At 35.2% G+C, this 24,968-nt stretch overlaps 1 protein-coding gene across 1 annotated transcript in view; it reads right to left on the reverse strand.

Moving 5' to 3' along the window:
- Positions 1-24,968, reverse strand: part of LOC118183688 (rho guanine nucleotide exchange factor 17-like) — a 597,408-nt gene that overhangs the window by 53,357 nt on the left and 519,083 nt on the right. Inside the window, exons 4-5 of the mRNA XM_085818216.1 lie at positions 5,754-5,870; positions 2,396-2,488 (exon numbers count right to left, since the gene is read on the reverse strand). Coding sequence (XP_085674342.1) covers positions 2,396-2,488; positions 5,754-5,870 — 210 coding nt within the window. The remainder of the gene's footprint in view (positions 1-2,395; positions 2,489-5,753; positions 5,871-24,968) is intronic.

The following is a 24,968-nucleotide window of genomic DNA, read 5'->3' on the forward strand; positions in this document are numbered from 1 at the left end:
CATTCAGTATATGTGTGCACAGTATCCATTAGGGTTTCCATCGCAAGTAAATCTTAAGACATAATAAAATACAATGATTGCACTAAGAAATGATTGGCAACCTCAAAATTGACTTTATATGTTCTCTCCCTAAGTTTATCTTTTCTCCGAAGTTCGAGATCTTTCTAAATTGCATAAAATTGCTTGAAAACAGAACAAACACCTAAAATTAACCAATCGCAGCTTAGCTGTTAGTATAAATACTGCTTTGTGAGCAAATACGTCACTTCCTTTTCTTAACTTCTGCCTTGCAAACATATCTGCACTGCTAGGCTTACTTTTCTAAGATGATGCCATACTTTTCTAATCTGTGTACATAAAAATTATTGTATTCAATTATGATAAAAAATTTATTGTCTACAAAGAAAGATGTGTGTAAAAAAAAAAAAAAAAGATGGTGATTCTTCAAATTAAATTTTGTTAGTCTTCATATGCCTTCACCCTCAGCCATGATGTTAAACTATGTAGTTTTCAAGCAGCACAAACTATGTAGTTTTCAAGTAGCACATTAAAATATCACACACGCACACACACACATACATATATATATACACATATACTTTTGGGGATTTATAAAAATATAGAATATTATAAAAGAATACATCATGTGATACATAACAAATTTTAGGAGCTTTATCATTAGTTTTACAAAATTTACTGTGAGCAAGACTATGATAACTCCAGTGATATGAATGCTAATGTAAAAAGTAACCAACAAGGAATTTTAATTCAGAAGCAACATACATGACCATGATTCATTAAATTTACTATAAATCCTGTTACAAATAGTGTAAATGCCACAACACTTTTTATAGAATACATTTTCTTTTTTGAACTTTTTCTAAAGATGTATATACACACGCACATATTAATTTTACACTGAAACCAGTATGTTATAATTATTAAAACAAAATGAAAGGACAGTGATGACACTGCACAGATTGCTAGGTCATACAGTCAAAAGTCGTTAATCCGGACTCGTCGGGACTTCGGCGATTCTGGATTATCGATTTTTCCGGATTATACATCATCAGTTTAAATCTGGTAAGATGGCATGCAGAAATTACAAAATTAAAAATATGAAACCGTAATTTATGAAATAAAGAACAATTATGATCTAAAAGGTATCAAAATTTACAAAAAGAAAAAGCTTAATATTTATTTGTTTACTTTATTAAACATTTCTTTCAATGTAAGTTGTTTAAGTTGCTTCGTTTCATGTGATAATATTTTCTCTTTAATTCTGTTAAACAGACATAATTTCTTGTTTAGTTACAAAGTTCCGCTGTTCAAGTCCTATAATTGCTGTGTCGAGAATACCGACTAATTTGTCAATCGAAATTTTTTCATTTTCAATAACCTCTGTGTCTCTTTCTTTACTATCGGAAGCGAATTATAATGACGGCGAACTTGTTTTAAATCATATCAAAGACGGAGCATATCGAGATGAAATACTACATTTGGTAAGGAATTATAAGCCAAATAAAATAAAAACATCTGCCCTGAAGATAAGGATAGTGCTGACAGATCAACTTGCAATTAATTGCACGCTGCAGCGTCCCCCCCCCCCCGAGCAGCGTGAAATTGATGAACAGATTTCGGATTTCGAAACATACTTTCACTTTAGATCCTTTACATATTAGCAAATATATATCGGAAATTCTATTTGATATAATCGAAAGTTCAAGCTTACTTTTATAAAATTGCTCTAAAAGTCTGCAAAAAATAATAAGCTGGATCCAATTCAAAGACTAAGGAACAAAGCAATCTGCAACATTAACTGAATTAGATAATTTTAGCTTAGCTTATACCGTCCGTTATACATTAAACGCGCATGCGCACACGCACATTCACAGCCGTGAAAGTCTTACGCGCACACATAAACACCTATGTCAAACGTCAATTCGACGCATGCGCAGAAAGTTTGTAGCTTTGAGGTCCGGATTATAGATCATTCCGGATTATGGGTGTCCGAATTAACGACTTTTGCCTGTATAATGAATCATTATGTTTTTTATTTGCAGTACCATGAAATATGTATGTGTTTTTCTGTAGTATTTACAAAAGTACATAAAAAGTTACATTTTTTCTATATAAATAAATAAAGAGACTTTATTACATAACACTTTAAATGTATTAAAACAAATGCTGAAGGAATATGTTATCCCATTATAAATAAATATATATTTTACAAAAGACTAAGGAATTAAATATGTGATTTTTAATGAGAAAAATATCTCACAACATACCAGGAGAAATATATACTTATAAAAGTCATATTTTACTACAGAAATTAATGTGGTAAAATATTCCTAGTCACATTTTATTAAAAAAATTAATGTGGTAAAATTTTTACCTTAATAAGGAGCTCATAGCGTGGTATTCGTTGAACAGGCATAATGAGCAAAGCATCAAGTGTGAGTTTTCCTTTGTGTTCCCTGGAAGTATGCTGTAATAAAAATTAAGAATCTTAAAATAATTATGAATAATATAAAATGTTGCTGAAATGAAAATTAACTAAATTATTAAGTTCTAACTCTAAAAATGGGTTTATTTTTCATAAAAACGTTAATTTTTAAAAACTATTGGGTACTTATGTTGAATATGTACTTATGTTCCCATTGATTATGAAATTTGGTTACCATTGAATGATAAAGAACCACCAAGCTGACGGAGATCCTACTGAACTTGCGTCAATTGTTCCCATGGAATTCTGAAGGAATTGGTGCCTTATTTAATAAGCAATCAGTATTTGATCTACTTAATTTTTGTGCTTCAGAAAAGGCTTTCGTCGATTTCTACTATTTTACTAGGCCCTCCAATCTTACTGAAAGCTTTGTTTAGAATACTAAGAGTACAAACTTCCCGCAAGTTGTCATTCCAGTCTATTACTGTTTTGTCAGGTATATGCAGCTGATCATATCATGCCCATTAATCCATACTCTTTTATGGCAGATTATGATAACTTTGAAATAATCCACCGCTTGCAGTTTTTAGAACGCAGATCCCAAATTTTAATAATTTTTTTCAAAATGCAACCAAAACAAACAAACAAAAAAAAAAAAAAAATACAGCAATACCAGTGAATTTATGTCTTTATTCATAGACACAGAATGTGGCTTACTGACAGTCAATCAGGGTTACATCACACAAAAGTGCAGATATTACGAGTGTGTTATTACATCGTGCTTATCCATAATTGGCACTAAATTATGCTGCTTTGTGACAGTTTAATGGTTGATGAGATATTAAGTATGTATCAAATATTGTTAAGGACTTCATTAATTACCAAATTTAATCAGCAAACAATCACATTTACTTCTTTTGTTTAAAATGCAGATTTAGAATTTTTACCATACAAATACTTATCTAATCATAAACTAAAGAACAAATATCTCTGAATTGGGACTACTTGTCAGATACTCATAAGCTACTATTCCTAGTACCTATGCAAACAGAGAGGAGGACAGTGAAATCAGTAGTAGTTCTGACATATTGGATGTTCATGCTTAATAATTTTTGACTGAAACACATTGTGAGACATAAACAAGGCAGAGGTGCTGATGATTTTGAGATATTTTCCATCATTGTTGTAGAAAACATAAAGACAGTTGTGGACTACATGAAAATTGTGGCTCAACAGTTATACCTTCTCATAGCTTTTGTCTTCTCCATCAAAAACAGGTTCTTCCAGCAAAATAACACTCTTTGTTACATGGACAGAATTGTATTACCATGCCTTAAGGGACATGCAGAGATTCCACATAAGAAGAACACTTCATCTTTTGAGACTATTCACAAATCTACTCAATTTTTGATACTTTCATATAAAATGAACTGCTCAGACAAGCCACGTGTCATCAGTTGAAATAAATAGCAATCAGAAGGAGCAATATCTGGTGAATACAGCGGGAGGGGGAAACTTTCTTATCTGAGTGTTTCCAAGTAAGTTTTGACCAGCACCGCAACATGCGGATGAGCATTATCATGTAGGAAAATAATCTTGTCATATATAGAATATTAGTGGGTACATTTTTCTTTGAGTGCTCTGCTCGATCTTATAAGTTGTGTTCAGTAGACAGCTCAGTTATGGTTTTGTTCGGTTTGAGAAATTTGTAATGTATAACATGAAATTGATCCCACCAAATACACAGCGTGATTTTTTTTCCATGAATATTTAGTTTGACTATTGATGTTGAAGCATGGCCAGGTGGTCCCCATCATTTCTTCTTCTTTGGATTATCGTAGTGAATTTCTTTTTCATCACCAATGACTATATGATGCAAAAAACTCTTTCGTTTATGCCTGGCAGGCAGTATTTCATGTATAAAAAATCAGCATTCAATGTTTCACAGCTTCAGTTCATATGGAACTTGAACTTGCTTGCTTTTGCAATTTCCTTGCTTTTGAAAAATTCCCAATCATTTTAAACACTGTGAAATTGCTTGCTGAATCACTACTAATATAAGTGCAAGTTCTATTTGACATGAATCCTTGCCATGTCTTTGTACACTTTCATCCTTCTATTAAATTCTTTATCTCTAATGTCAAATTCTTAAAAAGTTAACGTTCTTTAACTTTTGAAACCACTCATAACAACTTCTCTCATTTAAGACAGCCTCACCATATGTTTCCACATCGATGCACCACAGCTGCCGATTTCTTCAAATTAAAGAAGTAAATCAAAAGTTCCCGCAAATGACACTTTTGGCTCAAAAGTCAACATTCTTGCATGAAAAAAATATATGATGTTGATATGAAATCGATATTATATCAAAGTTATGTTGTTAGCAGATGTCCTACCTTATCATATGATATTTCACATCAGACAAGTTTAACCATAACTTACTGTTGGCATCATTTTTTGCCAAATGGCAGAAACTTTCTTATACTCCCAATATTAGTATTTCAAATATGAAATTGGAAGCACTTCCAAAGCAAACAAAGCAGACAAAAATTTTTAAACAAATGTTGAATTATTCATCACTCATTTTTATAACATACAGTCTTGTTAATTTTCCACAATATACAAAGTACAAAACCTGAGATTATTACTATAATGTTAGACTTTCAATTATATCATCGTTTTGAATGTCTTTTCTTATTACACTAATTGGAAAATTTCACTTTTTCTTGCAACATTTGAAAACAGATTTATAGCTCTTATCATCATCATGAAATTTAGTAGTTATTTTTTAAAATATCTGCAGTTATGTCCTCTCATGATCTTGCAATGCTATATAAGATTTTATATCAAAATATTTCTGTCCTGGGAATCTGGTTCTTTCACCCTTTACCAATGCTGTACCAACAAGAACAACAAACAAAAAAAAAAAAAAAAAAAAAAAAAGAAAAGAAAAGAAAAGAAAACATTCCATTCTAAATAAATATGTCTTGGGGTTTAATATATTCTTTAGATCACATAAAAAATGCTAATCCCCCCCCCCATAATTACATCTGTCATGGTCGTCACTGGCCATGGTGTGATTTCCTAGCCAGGTGTTAGAAAGTCATGTATAGAAATATCAGGTAATACAGAAAAAAAAAATTGCTTTTATGATACACCTATTTTTTCTTAACTTCCAAATTTTGTACAGGGGAACAAAAAAAAAAAAAAAAAAATTGTTGTCAAGTTATTATATTTCAGATACTGTATATCCAGATTTTGGACTTTGTACTGTGTGTCTTTTTCAAACTAATGGAAAATACAATACCTCAAGAAACTTCGCAAAGGCTGGTTTAGCCAAGGAAGTTGATTTGATGGCATCTCTGGCAGTTTTCCAATTATTTATAAACTCTATATATGTGTCAACCACAGTAGGGCGCGTGAACTGTAATAAAATAATAGTTATTAGTATAAAATAATGTTGATACATATTTTACCATAAAAAATTATTTTGAAAAATAGATAAATACATATACCAACTATTATTTTTTTTTTCAATTGTGAAAATACTTTTTTATACATATCTTTAAAATAACATATAATAAAGGGATGACAAACGAGAATTCAAAACTGAAATTAAAAAAATAAAAATATGGTGCATCATAAACCTTTAGGAAATGCATTTCAAATTCTTCTGCAGTTGAAATAATTTAAAACCACATTTATTCCAAAGGATGTACATTCAACTTTTTTTTTTCTTTTTTTTTTTTTTTTTTTTTTTTTTTTTGCACCGTTTTATAAACTTATATGCTGGGAAAAAATACAGCTTTGAAATTTCCTTAAAAATATAGAACTCAGAAAACATAGATCAAGAAAAATGAATTATGATAAATAATATATATATATATATTCGACATTAATTATAACGCCTATGCAATAAAAATAAAACTGATTTGAAAACTGCGAAAAAAATTATATCTTAAAACAATATAAATTTAATAAGCATTCATGAATATATCTCAGACTTTAGCGATCTCGTTCCTTAATTAATCAATTGAAATTAACTGCACCTTTTATAAAAATAAAGCAGCTACATTGAAACTGCAAAATTTCTCTCTTTCGTACGCTACAAAACAAATCAAGTTTGTGTTTTCGCGCACAACCACTTCAGATGACTTCTATTTTCGTAGTTGTTCATATCCTGTGTCTGCGTCTCTGCTGGCAAATAATGATTTGTTTGAATTCGGAACCTATTCGTATTCTTTCTCCATTTAACAAGTTCCGATCAAATATTAGTAAGTTTCAAATTTCCAATGATGAAGAAAAAGAAGCTGATCTGCAATCCAAACGGGCTTTTGCAGCACTTGAAGAAGAGGAGAGTAACAGAATAATACAGCTGAAACAGGCTGCTACACAAAGAATTTTGAAGGTGGTGATTTGAAGATTTTGGAAGAATAAAAGCGTAAATTTAATGAATTAAAAATAGAAGAAACTAAAGCAAGAGACTTCATCTATGAACGGGAACTGAAATTAAACCCTCTGCTCGGCACAAAGTTTCGCCTGGCAAAAAAACGTCCAAAATCCCAAAACTGTAATTAGAAAGAGGCGTTTTATTGATATTAATGCAAAAATGATCCTGGTACTTTATACCTAGAAGTAGTGTACAAATGAGAGAGCTGGCGCCGTGACCTTTGGGGGCGAAACAATGACTGCGAAACCCTCCATTAAAATCGAACCCACTTTTAGAATGTGATGGCTCTCCAACCCTCCATTAAAATCGAACCCACTTTTAGAATGTGATGGCTCTCCAACCCTCCATTAAAATCGAACCCACTTTTAGAATGTGATGGCTCTCCAACCCTCCATTAAAATCGAACCCACTTTTAGAATGTGATGGCTCTCCAACCCTCCATTAAAATCGAACCCACTTTTAGAATGTGATGGCTCTCCAACCCTCCATTAAAATCGAACCCACTTTTAGAATGTGATGGCTCTCCAACCCTCCATTAAAATCGAACCCACTTTTAGAATGTGATGGCTCTCCAACCCTCCATTAAAATCGAACCCACTTTTACAAACGCTACTTTTCCAAAACGCCGCTTTTACAAACGCCACTTTTCCTCTTCATCGCATGCTTCTTTTGCAAGGGGACATTCGTCCCCCACATAATCCACTGGCATGGTATATTTAGTGAGGGTATTAATTTATACCATCAGTGCACCATTATGTATGGCTTCTAGAGCGTCAAAGGAGAGACAATGGGTAATTGATTAATAATACCTAGTGAATAATAAAAGCATTTAAAGAGAAGGTTTGTAGTATATAGAAAGACAAAATGGATTTTCAATCAAAAACAGTTGGACAGTTACAAGATTACTGTCGAGAAAATGATATTCGAGGATACTCGAAACTTAAAAAGGTGGAACTGATCGCCCTCATTCAATACCACAACGGCTTTTCCAGGTTCCACAATGACTTGTTTATCAAGCGAAAGAAGAAGAGGGAGTTAAAAATCAGGTGTTGCGGAAAGTTAATAAAGGAATCTAGCATAAATAAGCACTTACAAACTAAAGCTCATCAAAACTATAAGCCTAAGAAGGCCAGCCAGGAGGTTCACAGAGATGATTTTGACAATATGCAGGGGCTGCATCATATGACCATTAACCAACTACGTGAATTTTGTCGATCGCGTGGCATCGCAGGCTATTCCAAACTACGGAGGAAGGCAGACATCAAAGCATACATAGAAAGCGTTTTGTTCAACCGTCACTTCGAATTTGATTCCGACCTGTTTTCAGATTCGCGAGAGAGAAGGCTATATACCCCCAATGAAATTGATACGGCTTTTGAAAACCGTTTGGTGACGTATGATGTCCAAAATGAGCACAATCTGATGCTTCCCAAAGACTTCTTGAACGATGTTTCATCACTGGTCCGGGGTCTTATTACAAAACATCTGAAGAGGCTGCATGGCTTGAAGGTTAATTTCCAATTTCTCTGTGACTATGAAAAAGGGAAAGATGAAACGATGACAGAAATGGAGAAAAACTTCAAAACAAAAAATGAAGTCATCTTAGAATCAACTGATTTGGTAGCTTATTACAGATCAGTTATCCAAAAATTATTGACGGAGATGGAGGAGTTTGTTGCAAGGGGTTCAGGTTGGACGCTTGCTAGAATCAAAAGTCTTGAGGTGAGGATCAATAAGTACACCCCACTGAGAGGATCATCCTACATTGATTTGTCAAAAGTGATTAAAGCTAAAAAAGCAGTCATAAACGTAAAAAATGAGAATGATAATGAGTGTTTTAAATGGGCGATACTGTCTGCACTACATCCAGCAGAAAAAGATGCCCAAAGAGTCACCAAATATAAGCCATATGAAAATGAGCTAAAGTTCGAAGGCATTGAATACCCAGTAAAGATGGAAGACAGAGTACTCGAAAGGTTCGAAAAATTGAATAACATATCAGTGAACATATACTCATACGATGAAAAGACTAACATATACCCCTTAAGAATAACTAAGCATAAAGTAGATAAGCATGTCAATTTACTTTACATAAGAAACGAGAAAGGGAACAGTCATTACTGTTGGATAAAAGACATGTCCAAATTAATATGTGGGCAATTAACCAAGCATAATGGAAGAGTATACCCATGTGAAAGGTGCCTGTTATTTTTTCACTCTGAGGAAGATCTTCAAACGCATGAAAAGGATTGTAAGAAAAATCAGGCTGTTAAAATAGTAATGCCTGAAAAAGATTCAAAATTAAAGTTCAAACATTACCATAAATCGCTACGAGCACCTTTTGTAATGTATGCAGATTTTGAAAGTTTAACAACTAAGATAGATACATGTCAGCCAGATCCCAAGAGCTCTTACATGCAGAAGTACCAAAAACATGAACCCATGAGTTTCTCACTTTACATTAAATATAAGCACGGAGACTACAAACCGCCTATCACATATAGAGGTCCAAATGCAACTAAAGTATTTTACGAAACGTTGAAAGCTGAGGCCTTAGAGATAAAGAAAATTTATGATAAGAAGCACCCAATCAAAATTACTGATGAAGATGACAGGCATTTCAAGAGAACCCATATATGTCATATCTGCGGGTTTAACATCAAAGAAGTACCATCACCATATTCGCCGAAAGACTCTGAGGACTTCCAAAAAGTAATGGATCATGACCATTTACTCGATCCATCCAAACATGAATCAAACTATAGAGGGCCAGCTCATAAATTATGTAACTTAATGTACCAATACCCTTCCCTCATTCCTGTCTTCATTCACAACTTATCTGGGTACGATTCTCATTTATTCATAAAAGAGCTAGGTGGTGATAATGGGAATATCGATGTCATTCCAAACACTGAGGAAAAATACATTTCATTCAGCAAAGAGGTTGGAGCGGAATTGGTAGATGCAGGTGATGGTAAAAAGGTCAAGCTACCCGGAATAAAGTTGAGGTTTCTGGATTCTTTTAAGTTCATGGGTAGCAGCATTGATAGTTTAGCCAAAAATGTGAAAGAATTCAGAGAAACAGCCAAATTCTTTCCCAAGGACAAATTGGACCTCGTTACCAGAAAAGGCGTGTATCCGTATGATTATATGGACTCGTGGGATAAATGTGACGAAACACGACTACCCAACAAAAAAGAATTTTACAACAAAATGACTGAGTCGGATATATCACACGAGGACTATGCACATGCCAAAACAGTATGGAAGACCTTCAACATTAAAAATTTAGGTGAGTATTCTGATTTGTATGTGAAGACTGATGTACTGATCTTAGCTGATATTATGGAACATTTTAGAGATGTCTGCATAAGGACAAATTGGATCCTGCATGGTACTTCACTGCACCCGGTCTCTCTTGGGATGCTATGTTAAAAACCACTGGAAAGGAATTAGAATTATTGACTGATTATAACATGATTTTAATGTTAGAAAAAGGAACCAGAGGTGGGATTTCTCAGTGTTGTAATAGGTATGGGAAAGCTAATAATAAATATATGAAAGACTATGACAGAAGTAAAGAATCTAATTATTTAATCTACCTAGATGCCAATAACTTGTATGGATGGGCAATGAGCCAATTTCTACCATATGGCGGCTTCAAGTGGGGGGATACCGATATAGATGTAACAGCGATCCCCGACGATTCAGATGTGGGTTATATCTTAGAATGCGACTTGGAATATCCTGAATATTTGCATGATCTCCATTCAGACCTCCCACTAGGAGCTGAGAACAGAGTTCCTGATGGCTCAAAACATACAAAATTACTAACAACCTTATATGACAAAGATCATTATGTGGTTCATTACAGGGGTTTGAAACAATTTTTACAAATGGGCTTAAAATTGAAGAAAGTACACAGGGTATTAGAGTATAAGCAAGCACCTTGGCTGAAGACATATATCGACTTGAACACTGAAATGAGAACTAAAGCAACTAATGACTTTGAAAAAGATTTCTATAAACTCATGAACAACTCTGTGTTTGGTAAGACAATGGAAAATATTAGAAAAAGGCTTGATATCAAACTGTGCTGTGATGCGGAGAAAGCCGAAAAACTTATTGCTAAACCAAATTTTAAAGGAAGAACCATATTTGAAGAAAATTTAGCCGCTATACATATGCACAAAACTGCAGTACTCTTTGATAAACCTATCTATGTTGGAATGAGTATCTTAGATTTATCCAAAACTTTAATGTACGACTTCCACTATAATGTGATGGCACCTAAATATGGGAAAAACATTATACTGTTGTACATGGATACGGATAGTTTCATCTATGATATAAAAACTGATGATTTCTATGAAGATATGAAAGGAATGCTTGAACATTTTGACACGTTTGATTATCCGGAGGATAATAGGTATGGAATGCCGCGAGTTAATAAAAAGGTTTTGGGGAAGATGAAGGATGAAAATGCAGGGGGGATCTTGGAAGAGTACGTTGGCTTAATATCTAAGATGTATGCCTGTAAAACTGAAAAAGACTTAGTTAAAAAATCAAAAGGTATTAAGAAATGTGTAGTGAAAAATAGAATTACTTTCGAGGATTACAAAAACTGTCTATTCTCACATCAAAAACAGTACAGATCTATGAATCTCATTAGAAGCACAAAACATAATATTCATTCCATACAAGTAAATAAGATTGCCCTTTCAGGAGATGATGACAAGCGGCACATATTACCAGATGGTATCCATACCTTGGCTCACGGTCACTATGCGATAAAGAGCAACCTCAAAAGTCACCTGTACAGACGCCAGGCGAAGGATCAGCATTTTGGTAAGGCCCCCAAGAAACCTCTCCTCTATAATAGCTCGGCTACGTACTGAACATTTCAAGGGTATCACCAACTGGTCCTATCCCAACTGCTGTCCTGAATCCCTCATGCCTCTTCGAACTCCGCCAATAGAGATCCGCCTCCAGAACTGGCAGCACCAAGACTTTTTGATTTTTGCACCTCATGCACTTATGTATAGACATGACAACAACATTATCAATCAATTTAAAAGGGGTTAAAAGGAAGACTTATTAAAATAAATATGGACATGACGGAAGAAATGGAGGAAATAATGAGATTGTTTAGTCCAGACACAGAAGTTTCTTCAGACTTGAAAACTAAAGAGTGTGAACACAAATATGTAATTGGTGATGACTGGTACAATTGCCAAGCATGTGGTGAAGAACTGAGATATAATCCAAATAAACCCCCTATCAAATTAAAAGATTTATATTTCGAAAAGGCGCAGACAGCTAGAATGAAAAGCAGAATGACAAATCTTTATAAATGGATAAGTAAGTATAACTTTCCTTTCGAAGAAGAGCTTATGATTGATTTGTCATCTTTTATCTCTAAATACATAGAGTTGTATCCGAAGCGTAAGAACTTAATTAGCAAAGACTATATTTTATACCAAATGTTACGGAAAAGAGGTGGTTATGAGGTCCCACTTAAGCTACCTAAACTGATGACAACGCTAGCTCAGAATAAAGAAATCTGCAGAACCATCTTCGATGCATTAAATTGGAGCACAAATATGGGTGCGATGACCCCAATGAGTGAATTATAATTTTTAATAGCTTTCGTCGGCTATTAAAAATAAACTAAATCCTTCTTATCAATCCAGCTAGTCTCAGGATAGCCTAACCATTTTACTAGATATTTGTCCCCTTTCTTTTTGATGACTTTTTCAATCTTATATACGTTGTCTTTCTTATCATACTTTACCAATTCATTTTCATAAAAAGTACCTTTAACCTCTTCATTATTTAAATCCTGAACTCTATAAGTGATTGGATCAGTTTCTAATACTTCAGAAATGACAAATATTTCTTCTGTAAAAGTTGCTTGATAACCTCTTCTGAAGGCAGACTTATATATTGATATTCTTACTTTATCTCCTACTTGGTATTTAGGTTTATGTATGACCTTTTCTTTAAACAAATTGTGATACACATCACCACTGTTTTCTTTTAGACTGGCTTCAACAGGTGTCATTTTGATACTTCTGTGGTAGGAATTGTTATAATTTTTTACTAACTGACTCAATACATCTATGTATCTTTTTGTATTGTTTGCTGCTAAATATTTTCTAATTTTACCGTTTAAAGTTCTGTTGAACCTTTCCACTATGGAGCACTTGATTTCGACATTTTCAGTAGTAAACCAGTGAATATTATTCTCTTTAAACAGTTGTTGCGTCTCTTTGTTAATGAACTCGGTCCCCTTGTCTGTCTGAATTTTTTGAGGAATTCTTTCCTTAAAGATCTTTTTAAACGCTATAGTAACTTCTTCTCCCGTTTTTCTGCGAACTGGTATAGCCCAAGCATATTTGCTAAAAATGTCTATGACTGTTAGTAAGTAGTTGTTACCATCATTAGAACTTGATAATGGTTTTAAAAATAGCAAGTCTGCTTGCCATTGGTCGTCAATGTGTGATACGTAAGTTCTCCTTCTTTTGAATTTACGGATAAGTGGTTTGTGTTTGGTATAAACATCTTGCTGGTGTAAGAACTCTTCGATATCCTTTCTAGGAACATGCACCTTCCTCTGAAGCTCCTTGATGCCGCAATATCCAGTTTCAGGATCATAGTACACATCTCTCAGTCTAGGGGTGTTCTGAGTTACCCCGTCAACTTTAAAAAAGAACTTTTCCTTGATCCACACTTTTCACACTTTCCTTTCATAATAGGCCTTCCGTTGCTTGTTACCGAATTTTCAACATTTAGTGTACCTGTCTTCTTTTTACAAATCAAGCAATATGTCACAATAGCACCTAGTCCAAAAACTCTTTTGGTTTTTATGATAGGTCGGATGATAGCCCTAGCTTGTTTTTCTCCGAGTGGATAAAATCCGCTGTTTGGGTTTTCAATGGCATCTAAATCCTTTAAAAGCTCTTCATCTGCAACATGTCTCTGTCTAGTGTCTTTTGTTTGACTGTATGCTATGTCATGCTTCTTACATGCTTTATCTACTCTGTTAACTCCTGGATCCCCTCTAGTCAATCTTTTAGAAAGCTTTGTAAAAGGTCCACAGTACTGATAACCAGGAAGATGCATTTCTGGTGGATTGAGCTTATCTTGCATCCAACCGACTAAATCTCCACCTTTAATCTTTCTATCTTGTTTGCTCATTTATTAAGAATAGAAAATTATTTTTCGTACCCGTTCAAACCTTTCTCCTTTAAATATTTTTCCATGGGGAAGTACTTCAAGTCCTTAATAAATTCTTGCTCTTTAATCAAAGCTTCCTCCTCCGAAATAGTCTTTGCTCTCAAGCAATTTAGTAAAGACTTATAAAACTTGTAGGCAAACTTGTATTCTTCTTTCCTTTCTGCGACATGCAAGGATTTATCAATAATCTCTATGACACTGGCCACGATGCTCAAGGATGCTAAGGGAAGCAGAGCGAAAGCTGTCAAACTCGAAGTACCAAACAAGAACTTCGCAATTGTCAGAGACAGACTAACATCACTGTAGAATTTGTAGCTTTTTCTGTATGCGTACAAGCATGACTCTAATTTTTGTTCCATGTTTTATTTAAAGAAGAAGAACATTTCCTATACCTCATTTCAGGGTTAACTAAATCAAGCATGAAAAAATCATGAGGTTTCGTGACACACTTTTTGTACATACTATCGAACTCCTCGCTGGTGAGACTACCATCGATTTCCCTCAGGATTTGTTTAACCTCTCTTGGTTGGAGTCTAAAGAAGATAAAGTAGTTACAGTTCTTGCGTATGTTGATGGGTGTTGAGTAATATGATTGAGATATATAGATGATGGACGCATTTTTCTTCCTACCTCTTATGAATAGGTCCTCTATGACTTTTTGCTTCTTTTCTGTCACGCAGTCATCGAATACAACTAGATTCTTAACGTTAGGATCAAGTTCATCTACTGTTATAAAATCGCCCAACTCTGACGTGAATAATGTTTCCTTCTTGAATTTGTGAAACATTTCTAAAACTTTTTCTTTATCAACCTTCTTAACTTTTTTAAGGCTAAGAATATCATCTTCCTCTATATCATTAAACTGCGTGTATGTTTCTTGTAGAGATGAATACTTGGGCTCAAAGATGTCTTTAGCACATACGTAGAGATTGTCAAACTTCAACCAATCATAGATGAAGTTAAGAAGCAAGTTTGTCTTACCACACCCTGAAGGTCCGGTGATTAAAAGTCTGAAGGGATGTTTGGGTAGCAAAGGATGCTGATCAGCATATGCAAACTCTTCAGGTTGCGTGTAATTCTTTATTCGAATCATATCTTTATTTAAGGTGAAAATATTTGCTTTAAGGCAAAAAATATTTACTTTAAGGCAAAAACATTTACTTTAAGGCAAAACTTTATTTGCTAAGTAATAAAGATGAATCAATTAGAAAAGGAACGCATTGAAAAGATAAAGGGGCAGATACTAGCCCAAAAAAGATTGGGTGAGTTACAAAAAGATCTTAGAAGAAAAAACGAGCAGCAGCTTCAAGAAAAATTAGGTGTTCGAGAAATGTTAACAGAGTTTCATAAGCCTGTGACAGAAGAGATGACTAAGCAGGAAGTATCTAGAAACAAACACCTTAAAGCTGTTCAGGATGCAATACAGGAAATATCCTCTCCATCGTTAGAGTCCACAACAATTCCAGAATTGGATTATGGAATAAAAGATTTGGAGCGCAGGATTTATAATTTAAACTTAAATAAGGATATCGACGAGTCTTTCATTCGGGAAGAGGGTTTTGAACTACCATCGGAATTAGTGAACAAAAGTGAGGGCGAGCTGAATGAAATCATAAAACGCGCCAACGACAGAAATAAAGAATTCGGAACTAGAAAAGGGCCTATGAAAAAAGAATGGAAGAACAGTGCAGAAGATAATGAAGATAGGAAAAAATATTTAAGAAAAGAGTTGGACAAGTTCGACTACAAAATTCAAATGATGAGGAACTATACAAAAGCACTCAAAACACTCAGGGATGGAAATTATTATTCAGGCGAGGGTATCGATAGGGTGGAGCTGCTTTCGCGACTGACGGATAAAAGATGTGGAGGGAATAAAAGTAAAACGCTCTACAATAAAATCGTTACTCTGTTGGATGCGCTTTTGAAAAAGGGTGAGCTAACTAATGATTTTGTAAAAAGCTACTACGCAAAGTTTTTGAGCTAACTAAAATTTTCTCTACATATAATAAATGAGTAACTACATTAAAATAAAAGTGCATCTGACTGATCATCAGATCAACAAGTTAAAGACTGCACACAAGAAAAAAGAGGAGGTCACTCTACAGATCAATACCTCCAAGGCGCCAAATCATGATCTATATCTTACACAAACACAGATCGAGCAACTAAAGAAGGACAAACGCATAAAGATCAGCAAAACACAACTGGAGACAAATGGTGGATTCTTGCCTTTTCTTCTTCCCATTCTTACTACTTTAGCTACCGGTGCTCTTTCGGGGGCAGCTGGATGGGGAGCCAAAAAGATTATGGATAAAGTGAGCGGATCCGGTTGCGGGGGAAAGAAAAAAAAGGGGAAAGGCGTTCTACAAAACTGGGAATCTCGAACAAAATGATTGAAGAATGCATGAATGGTGAGAGAGGATTTCGTGGCGTCTTCACATCAGACTTGCTACCCAAAAAGATGAGAAAGTTTGAAAGTGGAATTATTAATTTAGACTTGTCGACAGGGCCTGGAACACATTGGGTGGCTTACTACAACGATCCAAAAAATAATTTTGTAGAATATTTTGATTCATTCGGAGACTACAAATATAAAGGTACTACTTTAAAGGATGACACTATCCCGGCAAACATATTTCATTACCTGAGAACATCAAACAAAGAAGTTCGGTACAATTCAAGCTTCCTGCAGAAACCCACATCTGAGCGTTGTGGCTACTTCAGTATGACATACATAAAAAAGAGAAATAGAGGACACCCTCCTTGGGACATCTTATACTCCCTAACTCAAGAACCAAGTGATCATAATGAGAAGAAAGTGCTACTTTAATGAAACATGTGTGTTATTTTAATAGGTAAAAGCCCATTAAAATAAAAAAAAATAAAATGCTTATAATAAAATGACTCTGCTTATATTAAACTCAAAAGACTACCCGAAGTCAGAAGACTTTACTGTCGAATACGCTACGCCTCTGAGAATCAAGAGGGTTGCTTTGCAATCATTTTCCTTATGGGTTTCATGGTACAACATTTGCAAGGCCTATGAGAACAACATGCTTTCATTCTATGATGGAAGCCTTTGGTATGATCTAACTATTCCGGATGGAAATTATACTCTGGGGGAGCTAAACGATTACATGATGCAGTACTTCAAGGACGAAAGTCCTCCCATACAGTTTGGCGTGATATTCGCTCGACAGAGATTTGTGATAAAACTGAAAGAACACTACAAGCTTGATTTATCAAAGAGTAAGCTTCATGAGATTTTAGGATTTGAACCAAAGATTTACGAAGAAGTGAAACAAGAAGCCAAGTATGTGGCTAATATTTCTCGAAGCATCGATGATATTCATATCCATTGTGATATAATAGAGGGAGCTTATTTGAACCAATTTGCATCAGAAGTTATCCATTCTTTCACACCGGCTCAAGAGCCAGGCAGTTTGCTCTCTAAAGATTTTGACAGACCTATCTTTTTTAAGACAAAGAGTAACCACATATATAGGATCAGGATGCGTCTGACCAATCAGGATGGTGAACCTATTGAGCTCAATAATCAAAGGGTACTTTACAGGTTGCTGGTGGAGTGAAGAAAATTTTTGTACTTACAATAAATGAACAGACATAGACTTTACGGAGCAAGCAAGAGGATACAAGGGCGAGGTTTCTTTGGGAGAAAGCTTTTGAACCTAGCTAAGAAAGAGGTTGAACAAGAGGTGCAGCAAGCAGTGAATAGTAAATTGGAGTCAATCCTTAATAAAACGATTAAAAGAGGCACAGGTTTAAAAGTAGTGAACGAAGCTAAATTAGAAGCTATCCTTGGAAAGAATATGAAGCGAAAATAATTTTACTGCATATAATAAAGATGAACAATATTTGGGAGTTGAAACAAACGTCAGAAGACGTCATCAGAGATATAGAAAGTTTTGAGTATAGAGAAATCAAAGAAACGCACAACACTCAAGATACGAGTGAAGATGCCACGTATAACTTTCACATACTCGATACAAACGCTAAAATTCTCTACTCCAAAGGATATATTCACCAAGAACTCAGAGTCCTAAAAGCAAATGGAGATTCTGTAGGGGAAGAGAACGTGACATTGGTGAATGGTGGAGGTTTACTCAGGAGAAGTATCATGACCATCGGTGCCTACGAGATAGATTCAGATGTGCATGACACATCCTTGATGTTACAGGTTATGGGTTTAATTAACTTCACACCTGATTATGCAACTTCGGAAGCGACCAATATGTTTTACTATATAGATACCTCCGATTCTACCGAGAGAGGATCGTTCAAGTTTAACGGTGCCCTTACCGACGCTACAACAATAACAAATTTTTTCGCTAACTTAAGAGTGAATGATGACCATAACGAAGGTTTTACCAAAAGATGGATGTATACCCGAGATAGTCAGTCTGTGCACATATTTATACCGCTCAAATACATTTTCGGCTTCCTCAATGATTATGAAAAAGTCATTACAGGCTTTGATGTAAAATTTCAGTTTCAAAGAAACAGTCACAGGAACATGTTGTATACAAATGTACCTAATCCTAAATATAAAGTACAAGTCAAGAAACTTTCGCTTTGGCTACCTTATGTTAAATTCAATTCTTCTGTTGATGGTCAGTTTACAAAACTGATTCTGTCGGACCAATCCATCGACATTAACTGGAGGCAACCTAGAGTAGTTAAGTCCAACATTTTAGAAAATAGCAGCGGATCATGCAACATACCCGCCACTACTGATGAAGTGATGAGCCTTTACGTTGTGCCCCAATATGATAAAAGAAACGAAAACTTTTCTCAAAACAACATGCTGTTCGATAACTTAAACATGATTGATTGCTGGCTTATGGTCAATAACGTGAGGGTGCCAAACATCAATTATACTATGGACTTTGAGAAAAAAGATTATTCGAGACTCTACGCCGCTCTCTTAGATGCAGGGCTTAACAATATCACTTCCGAAGCCGGATGTCTGATCAACTATGAAACCTTTAGAAGTCTCTATCCAATCATATGCTTCAACTTATCTTTTCACGAGCCGTACGTAAATGTTAGCAACCTGATGATTGAATTTCACTGGAGACTGAAGAGCAGCCCTGATGATAAGTATGTATTTTACTTTGTTTTGAATGAGAGAAAGAGATGCAAACTCAATATGGTAGAAAAGAAGATCATAGTGTTGAATACTTTAAGGATGTAATATTTAGAGATTATTTTTAGATTTTAATAGATTACAATCTATTAAAAACTTATTTATATAATAATAAAGATGGCTTGGTATCCTTTTGGAATATACTATCCCAGAAAAGCGGTGGGTCTTCGCGGTCCACCTGGAATAGGGTTTAAACTCACAAACGATGGGAATTATGATATGGAAAACAAGGTGCTGAAAAACTGTAAAGATCCAGTAGACGCCAACGATGTCACCACGAAGTCCTTCGTTTCCGGAGAATTGGAGGATTTAAAGCTGGAAATTAGGACACTTTATGATGTTATGACCAACAGAATAGAGGAATTAAAGCTGGAAGCTAGGAGAAGTAATGATGCTATGGTAAACAGCTTTAAAAATTATTCGTCAGAGACTTCGAAGAAGCTTAAAAGCTTGGAAATAGGATTCAAGCATACTGAAGAAAAATTACAGGAATATACTCAAAGTGTTTATGTATGCGCAGATCCTCCTGAAAGCGGGTACAGCAGCTCAAAATTTCAGAAGGTGACATTTACTTCGTTCAGTAATAATTTACTGAATGGAGCACTCATGACATTGAATGAAAGTGTAAAGGCTAAAATAACCTTCTTCGCACTCATAGATAATAATGGTACTTATCTTGAAAGTGTGGTTGAAGCTCAAATTTTTAACGGTAATAAGATGCTGCGGGAGTTCAATTATAACACCGAACAGGTATCATTTATAAACTATATTAAGAAAGATAAAGAGATACAAGTATTCGTTAAGACTAAGGACCTAAAAACTTATGTATACTTGAAAGTAGAAATTCTTTTGTGTTTATAATAAATGGCTGACGTAAATTGGAACGATATTTCGAAGACCGGTTTGTTGGAAGGACAAATCAGGGCATTACAACAGAATATAAGTTGGTCGCTCGTGAGTCGATACTCGACTCTTTCGGAGGAGTTCAAATCAGAATCGGAAGAATTCTCAAATCAGGTGAACTGGAAGGTCATTTGTCAGTATCAGACGTTATCAGAACCATTTATAGAAAAACATGAAGGTTTAATTGAATGGTATGAAATCTCCAAATACCAGAAATTGTCGGAACCCTTCATGGACAAATATGCCTATAGTTTAGACTGGGAACAAGCTTGCAGGTACCAAAAGATGACAGAACCTTTCCTCGATAAACATATAACAAAAGTGCATTGGATAACAGTTTCCCACTACCAAGTACTGAGCATAGACTTCATGCGGAAGCACAAAGACTATATCGATATGGTTCTTATCTCTTCCCAACAAACACTCACTGAAGATTTCATGAGGGAATTCGCAGAACAGCTGGAATGGGAACGAATTGTCAGATATCAAACCTTTAGCGAAGAGTTTATCTTAGAACACCAGGATAAGATAGACTTTTGTCATCTGATGACTTATAAACACCATTTACTATCGAATGCCTTTTACGAGATGCACTATAAAAAACTGATTTGCATCCTTCTAACTAACATATGCAACAGAAATTTATATAGATATAGCAGCGAAAATGAACCTTAAACCTAGTAATTTTTTAATGCTGTGTAGCATTAAAAATAAAATAACTACCCGCAATTTGTTATGATCGTGTTTCCGTTTTCAACGTCCCGCGTGGGGAAAAAAAATCGAAGCGAACGCTGATGAAATGACCTTGGAGTGAAACGTGTTCCTAGCTTGAGGAAATGATAAGTGCTTTTTTTTTTTTTTTTTTTATTCTATCGTATACGTCACGACCTTGACTGCGTCTAAATGCGTAGTATTAGAAAGTGACAACAGATGGCAGCACTTCACAAAACATGTTTGATATGTTACATTTATAAGACAGTTAGCAATTATTGAATACGGGTACCCTGGCTGAACGGTTAGCGCGCAGGACTACTAACATCAAAGTCCCAAGTTCAAACCCCGACCTCTCCCGGATTGATGTCATTCAATCCGGATTGATGGTCTTAACCTAGCCAAAAAGACATGTCAGCTTACTCTCGCCGTTGAACCAATAGAGTAGCATTCACCGTTATCCCAGCTTACTCTCGCCGTTGAACCAATAGAGTAGCATTCACCGTTATCCCAGCTTACTCTCGCCGTTGAACCAATAGAGTAGCATTCACCGTTATCCCAGCTTACTCTCGCCGTTGAACCAATAGAGTAGCATTCACCGTTATTCATAAGTGGGATCCCCGACGCTAAAGCGTCAGAGTCTTACAGTGTATGTCCTCTATGTGTCTTATATATGTTGTGCGAGAGGTGGCCTGTGGAGGTGCAGCTGGCGCGCCTGTGAGCCCTGTGAGTCCAGTCAGACCACAACTCCAGGTGAAGGGCGCTGCGCCCTCCACTGAGAAAAAGTTGGAGGGCGCCTCTACATTGGGAAAAAGTATGATAGCTTATCTTATCATGATGGTAAGGCCGTCTATATTTACTGTGTATGTGCGTGTTGTAATGGCTGTTCGCTCAAACTTTAGTCCAATGGGGGAGAGTGTCCGCGGGGTCCTTCGGTCATGCTTGCGGGGCCTTCCTGGCTTTCTTCTCGGTACCTCGGCGAGCGAGTCCTTGGTATCGTTGGTGAGTGTCATCATAGTTAATTACTACAGCTTATGAATATACTGATCTCAGAGTTATTTCAAACGAAGGTTTCGTAAAATTTCGAGGGGTCTGATGAAACCTAGTGAATAATAAAAGCATTTAAAGAGATGCATTCTATATGTAAAGATGGCAAATATTTATGACTTATTCGGTGATATTAGAGCTTTATATAGCTCAGGTAATAACAGCAGAATGTGCGGCCTTGCTAGAATGTGTCAGCATTTACTGACTGCTGTTGAAGAAGAAACAGATATGAATAATAATTATCCTGAAATTCATTCGCTAATTTTAAAATATATTATTCAAATGTATCAAATACTACACGAAGAAAAGAATAGTAAGGTACAGAATATGGGTTATGACACTCTATCAAAAATGACCAGATTTCTTTTGTGTAACTAAGCCTACTTTATTTTTTAATGATTCTAAAACCATTAAAAAAAAGTTATTGCTCAAATTTAAACATGTTTCCAGGTTGGGCTTTCCCGACATCTTTACTTCCTAAATAAACAAAATAAAGAGGTTTAATGCCATTGAGCTTTAAATAATCAGATGCTTTGTTATCACATCGCTTCGGTAAAGATACAACACACTCAGGTAAATGGACTATTATTTTTTTACCATACTTTGTGTTTATTTCTCTAATTTCTGTAACCGGATACTTTTCATTGATATTAAGTTCGCTCATTTTCTTGAACTCATTGAGAGAACTAAATGTGTTTAATTCTTGTAACAATTCCATCTTTACATATAGAATGCATCTCTTTAAATGCTTTTATTATTCACTAGGTATTATTAATCAATTACCCATTGTCTCTCCTTTGACGCTCTAGAAGCCATACATAATGGTGCACTGATGGTATAAATTAATACCCTCACTAAATATACCATGCCAGTGGATTATGTGGGGGACGAATGTCCCCTTGCAAAAGAAGCATGCGATGAAGAGGAAAAGTGGCGTTTGTAAAAGCGGCGTTTTGGAAAAGTAGCGTTTGTAAAAGTGGGTTCGATTTTAATGGAGGGTTGGAGAGCCATCACATTCTAAAAGTGGGTTCGATTTTAATGGAGGGTTGGAGAGCCATCACATTCTAAAAGTGGGTTCGATTTTAATGGAGGGTTGGAGAGCCATCACATTCTAAAAGTGGGTTCGATTTTAATGGAGGGTTGGAGAGCCATCACATTCTAAAAGTGGGTTCGATTTTAATGGAGGGTTGGAGAGCCATCACATTCTAAAAGTGGGTTCGATTTTAATGGAGGGTTGGAGAGCCATCACATTCTAAAAGTGGGTTCGATTTTAATGGAGGGTTTCGCAGTCATTGTTTCGCCCCCAAAGGTCACTGCGCCAGCTCTCTCATTTGTACACTACTCCTAGATTCATATAATCTTAATATACTTCCTTTTTTTGGACACACGTTAAGATGTGCATATACACTGATGAGTCAAAACATTATGACCATCCCCTTATTTTTCAATGAACTCGTCTGGATCACGGGAAGGGCACAAGATTAAGCGGGAATGGTATTTAATTGCTGCTGGAGAAGGTAAGGCATTACAAATCTTTCCCAAATCCATAAATTATCACCAGCTACGTTTAAACCAATTTCAGCTAATATTAGAGTCTCTTTAAATATTTTACATTAAATGGTGCAACCAATCTCGTCAGGCTTTGCCTTAATTTTCGATTACACGTTCTCAATATCCCAATCCTGTAAGGTGCTATAATTCAGTGCCTGAACGAATACCATTTTCCGATACTAACTCATAGTACTTACGCGTGTGTACAATTAGCAGTCAACAAAAGAATATACTCAACATTCAAAACCAACATAATACTTTTCAGAAATCTAAGTAAAATTAGAATGTCCTCACGAGAATCATCATTAATAAAGACACTGCATCTGTCTCTAAGTGATTTTATTGTTTTGCCGAGATTGTACTTTGCATTTGGCTGAGTTTTCAAAGCATTTACAGTATGTTATGCCAAGAAAAGACGCACCACTTATATGCAAATTTTTTGCTTTATCGCACATGAGTTTATATATTGAATTTGCTTTCTTCACTATTTCGATTCCACTTGTTCTTAAGTTTGTTTTGCTTGTCTGGATTTCATCACGAAATCTCATGGAAACAAAATACAAATTCTGCATAATAATATCCTAAAAAGCTTACTTATGTTCCTTAAAATAAAAGAAATAATGAAATCTGTTAAAATTCTCGAAATTAATTTCATATCTTAAAATGAATTTTCTTAACTTTATTCTCTAAATTCCTCATGAACTCTTCACATACTGAGAGTTCCGGTAGTAAAGAAATCTCCTCAGTTCTGAACCATGATCATGCAGCTGAACGGAAATTTAAAAGTCTAAAATATACCGATAGTAAACAATTCCATGGTTTTTATTCTAAACTTTATTGAAAGCGTCCACCATTAGATACTAACACTTTGCATACCTGAAATCATTTCACATTTCAAAACTTCAGTAAAAACATTAACCACTAGATGGCAGCACGTCACAGAGTCTAAAGTGATTTAAAAGTTCTAGTTATGTTGCATGAATGAGGATCAATCGCTTTGAATTTTTACTTTAGAGACTTCTGATAACGATTATACATATGAAATCCTTTGTAAAAAAATTTAAGTTACACGAAAGAATAAGCTATCACTTTAATTTTTATTTTAGGACTTTTACGAATACACATATGGAATTCTTGGCGAATGAGCTTTGTACATTATTTCATAAAAGAAATAACTTAAGGCTTCTATTTCAAAGTGGCAATTTAATTAAAAAAAAAAAAAAAAAAAACGGAGCGGTAGCTATCGTTTCCAGCGCCCGGGTACAACTGAAGATTTTGCGCCCCTTTCTGTGTGACAAGAATGGAAAACATTTCATTCTAAAATTTCGTAAAATCAATTTTTCGCCCCCTGGATGCTGCGCCCGGGAATCAGATGTTCCTTTTTGCCCCATCTTAGCTAGGCCTCTGCCTAAAAATTTGACGATGATCAGCAAAGTCGGTCAGGTTTTAGT

This window comes from Stegodyphus dumicola, chromosome 6 (genome assembly GCF_044657685.1).
Source record: "Stegodyphus dumicola isolate Sdum_Otavi_A_Nest chromosome 6, ASM4465768v1".
NCBI classification, from domain to species: Eukaryota; Metazoa; Arthropoda; class Arachnida; order Araneae; family Eresidae; genus Stegodyphus; species Stegodyphus dumicola.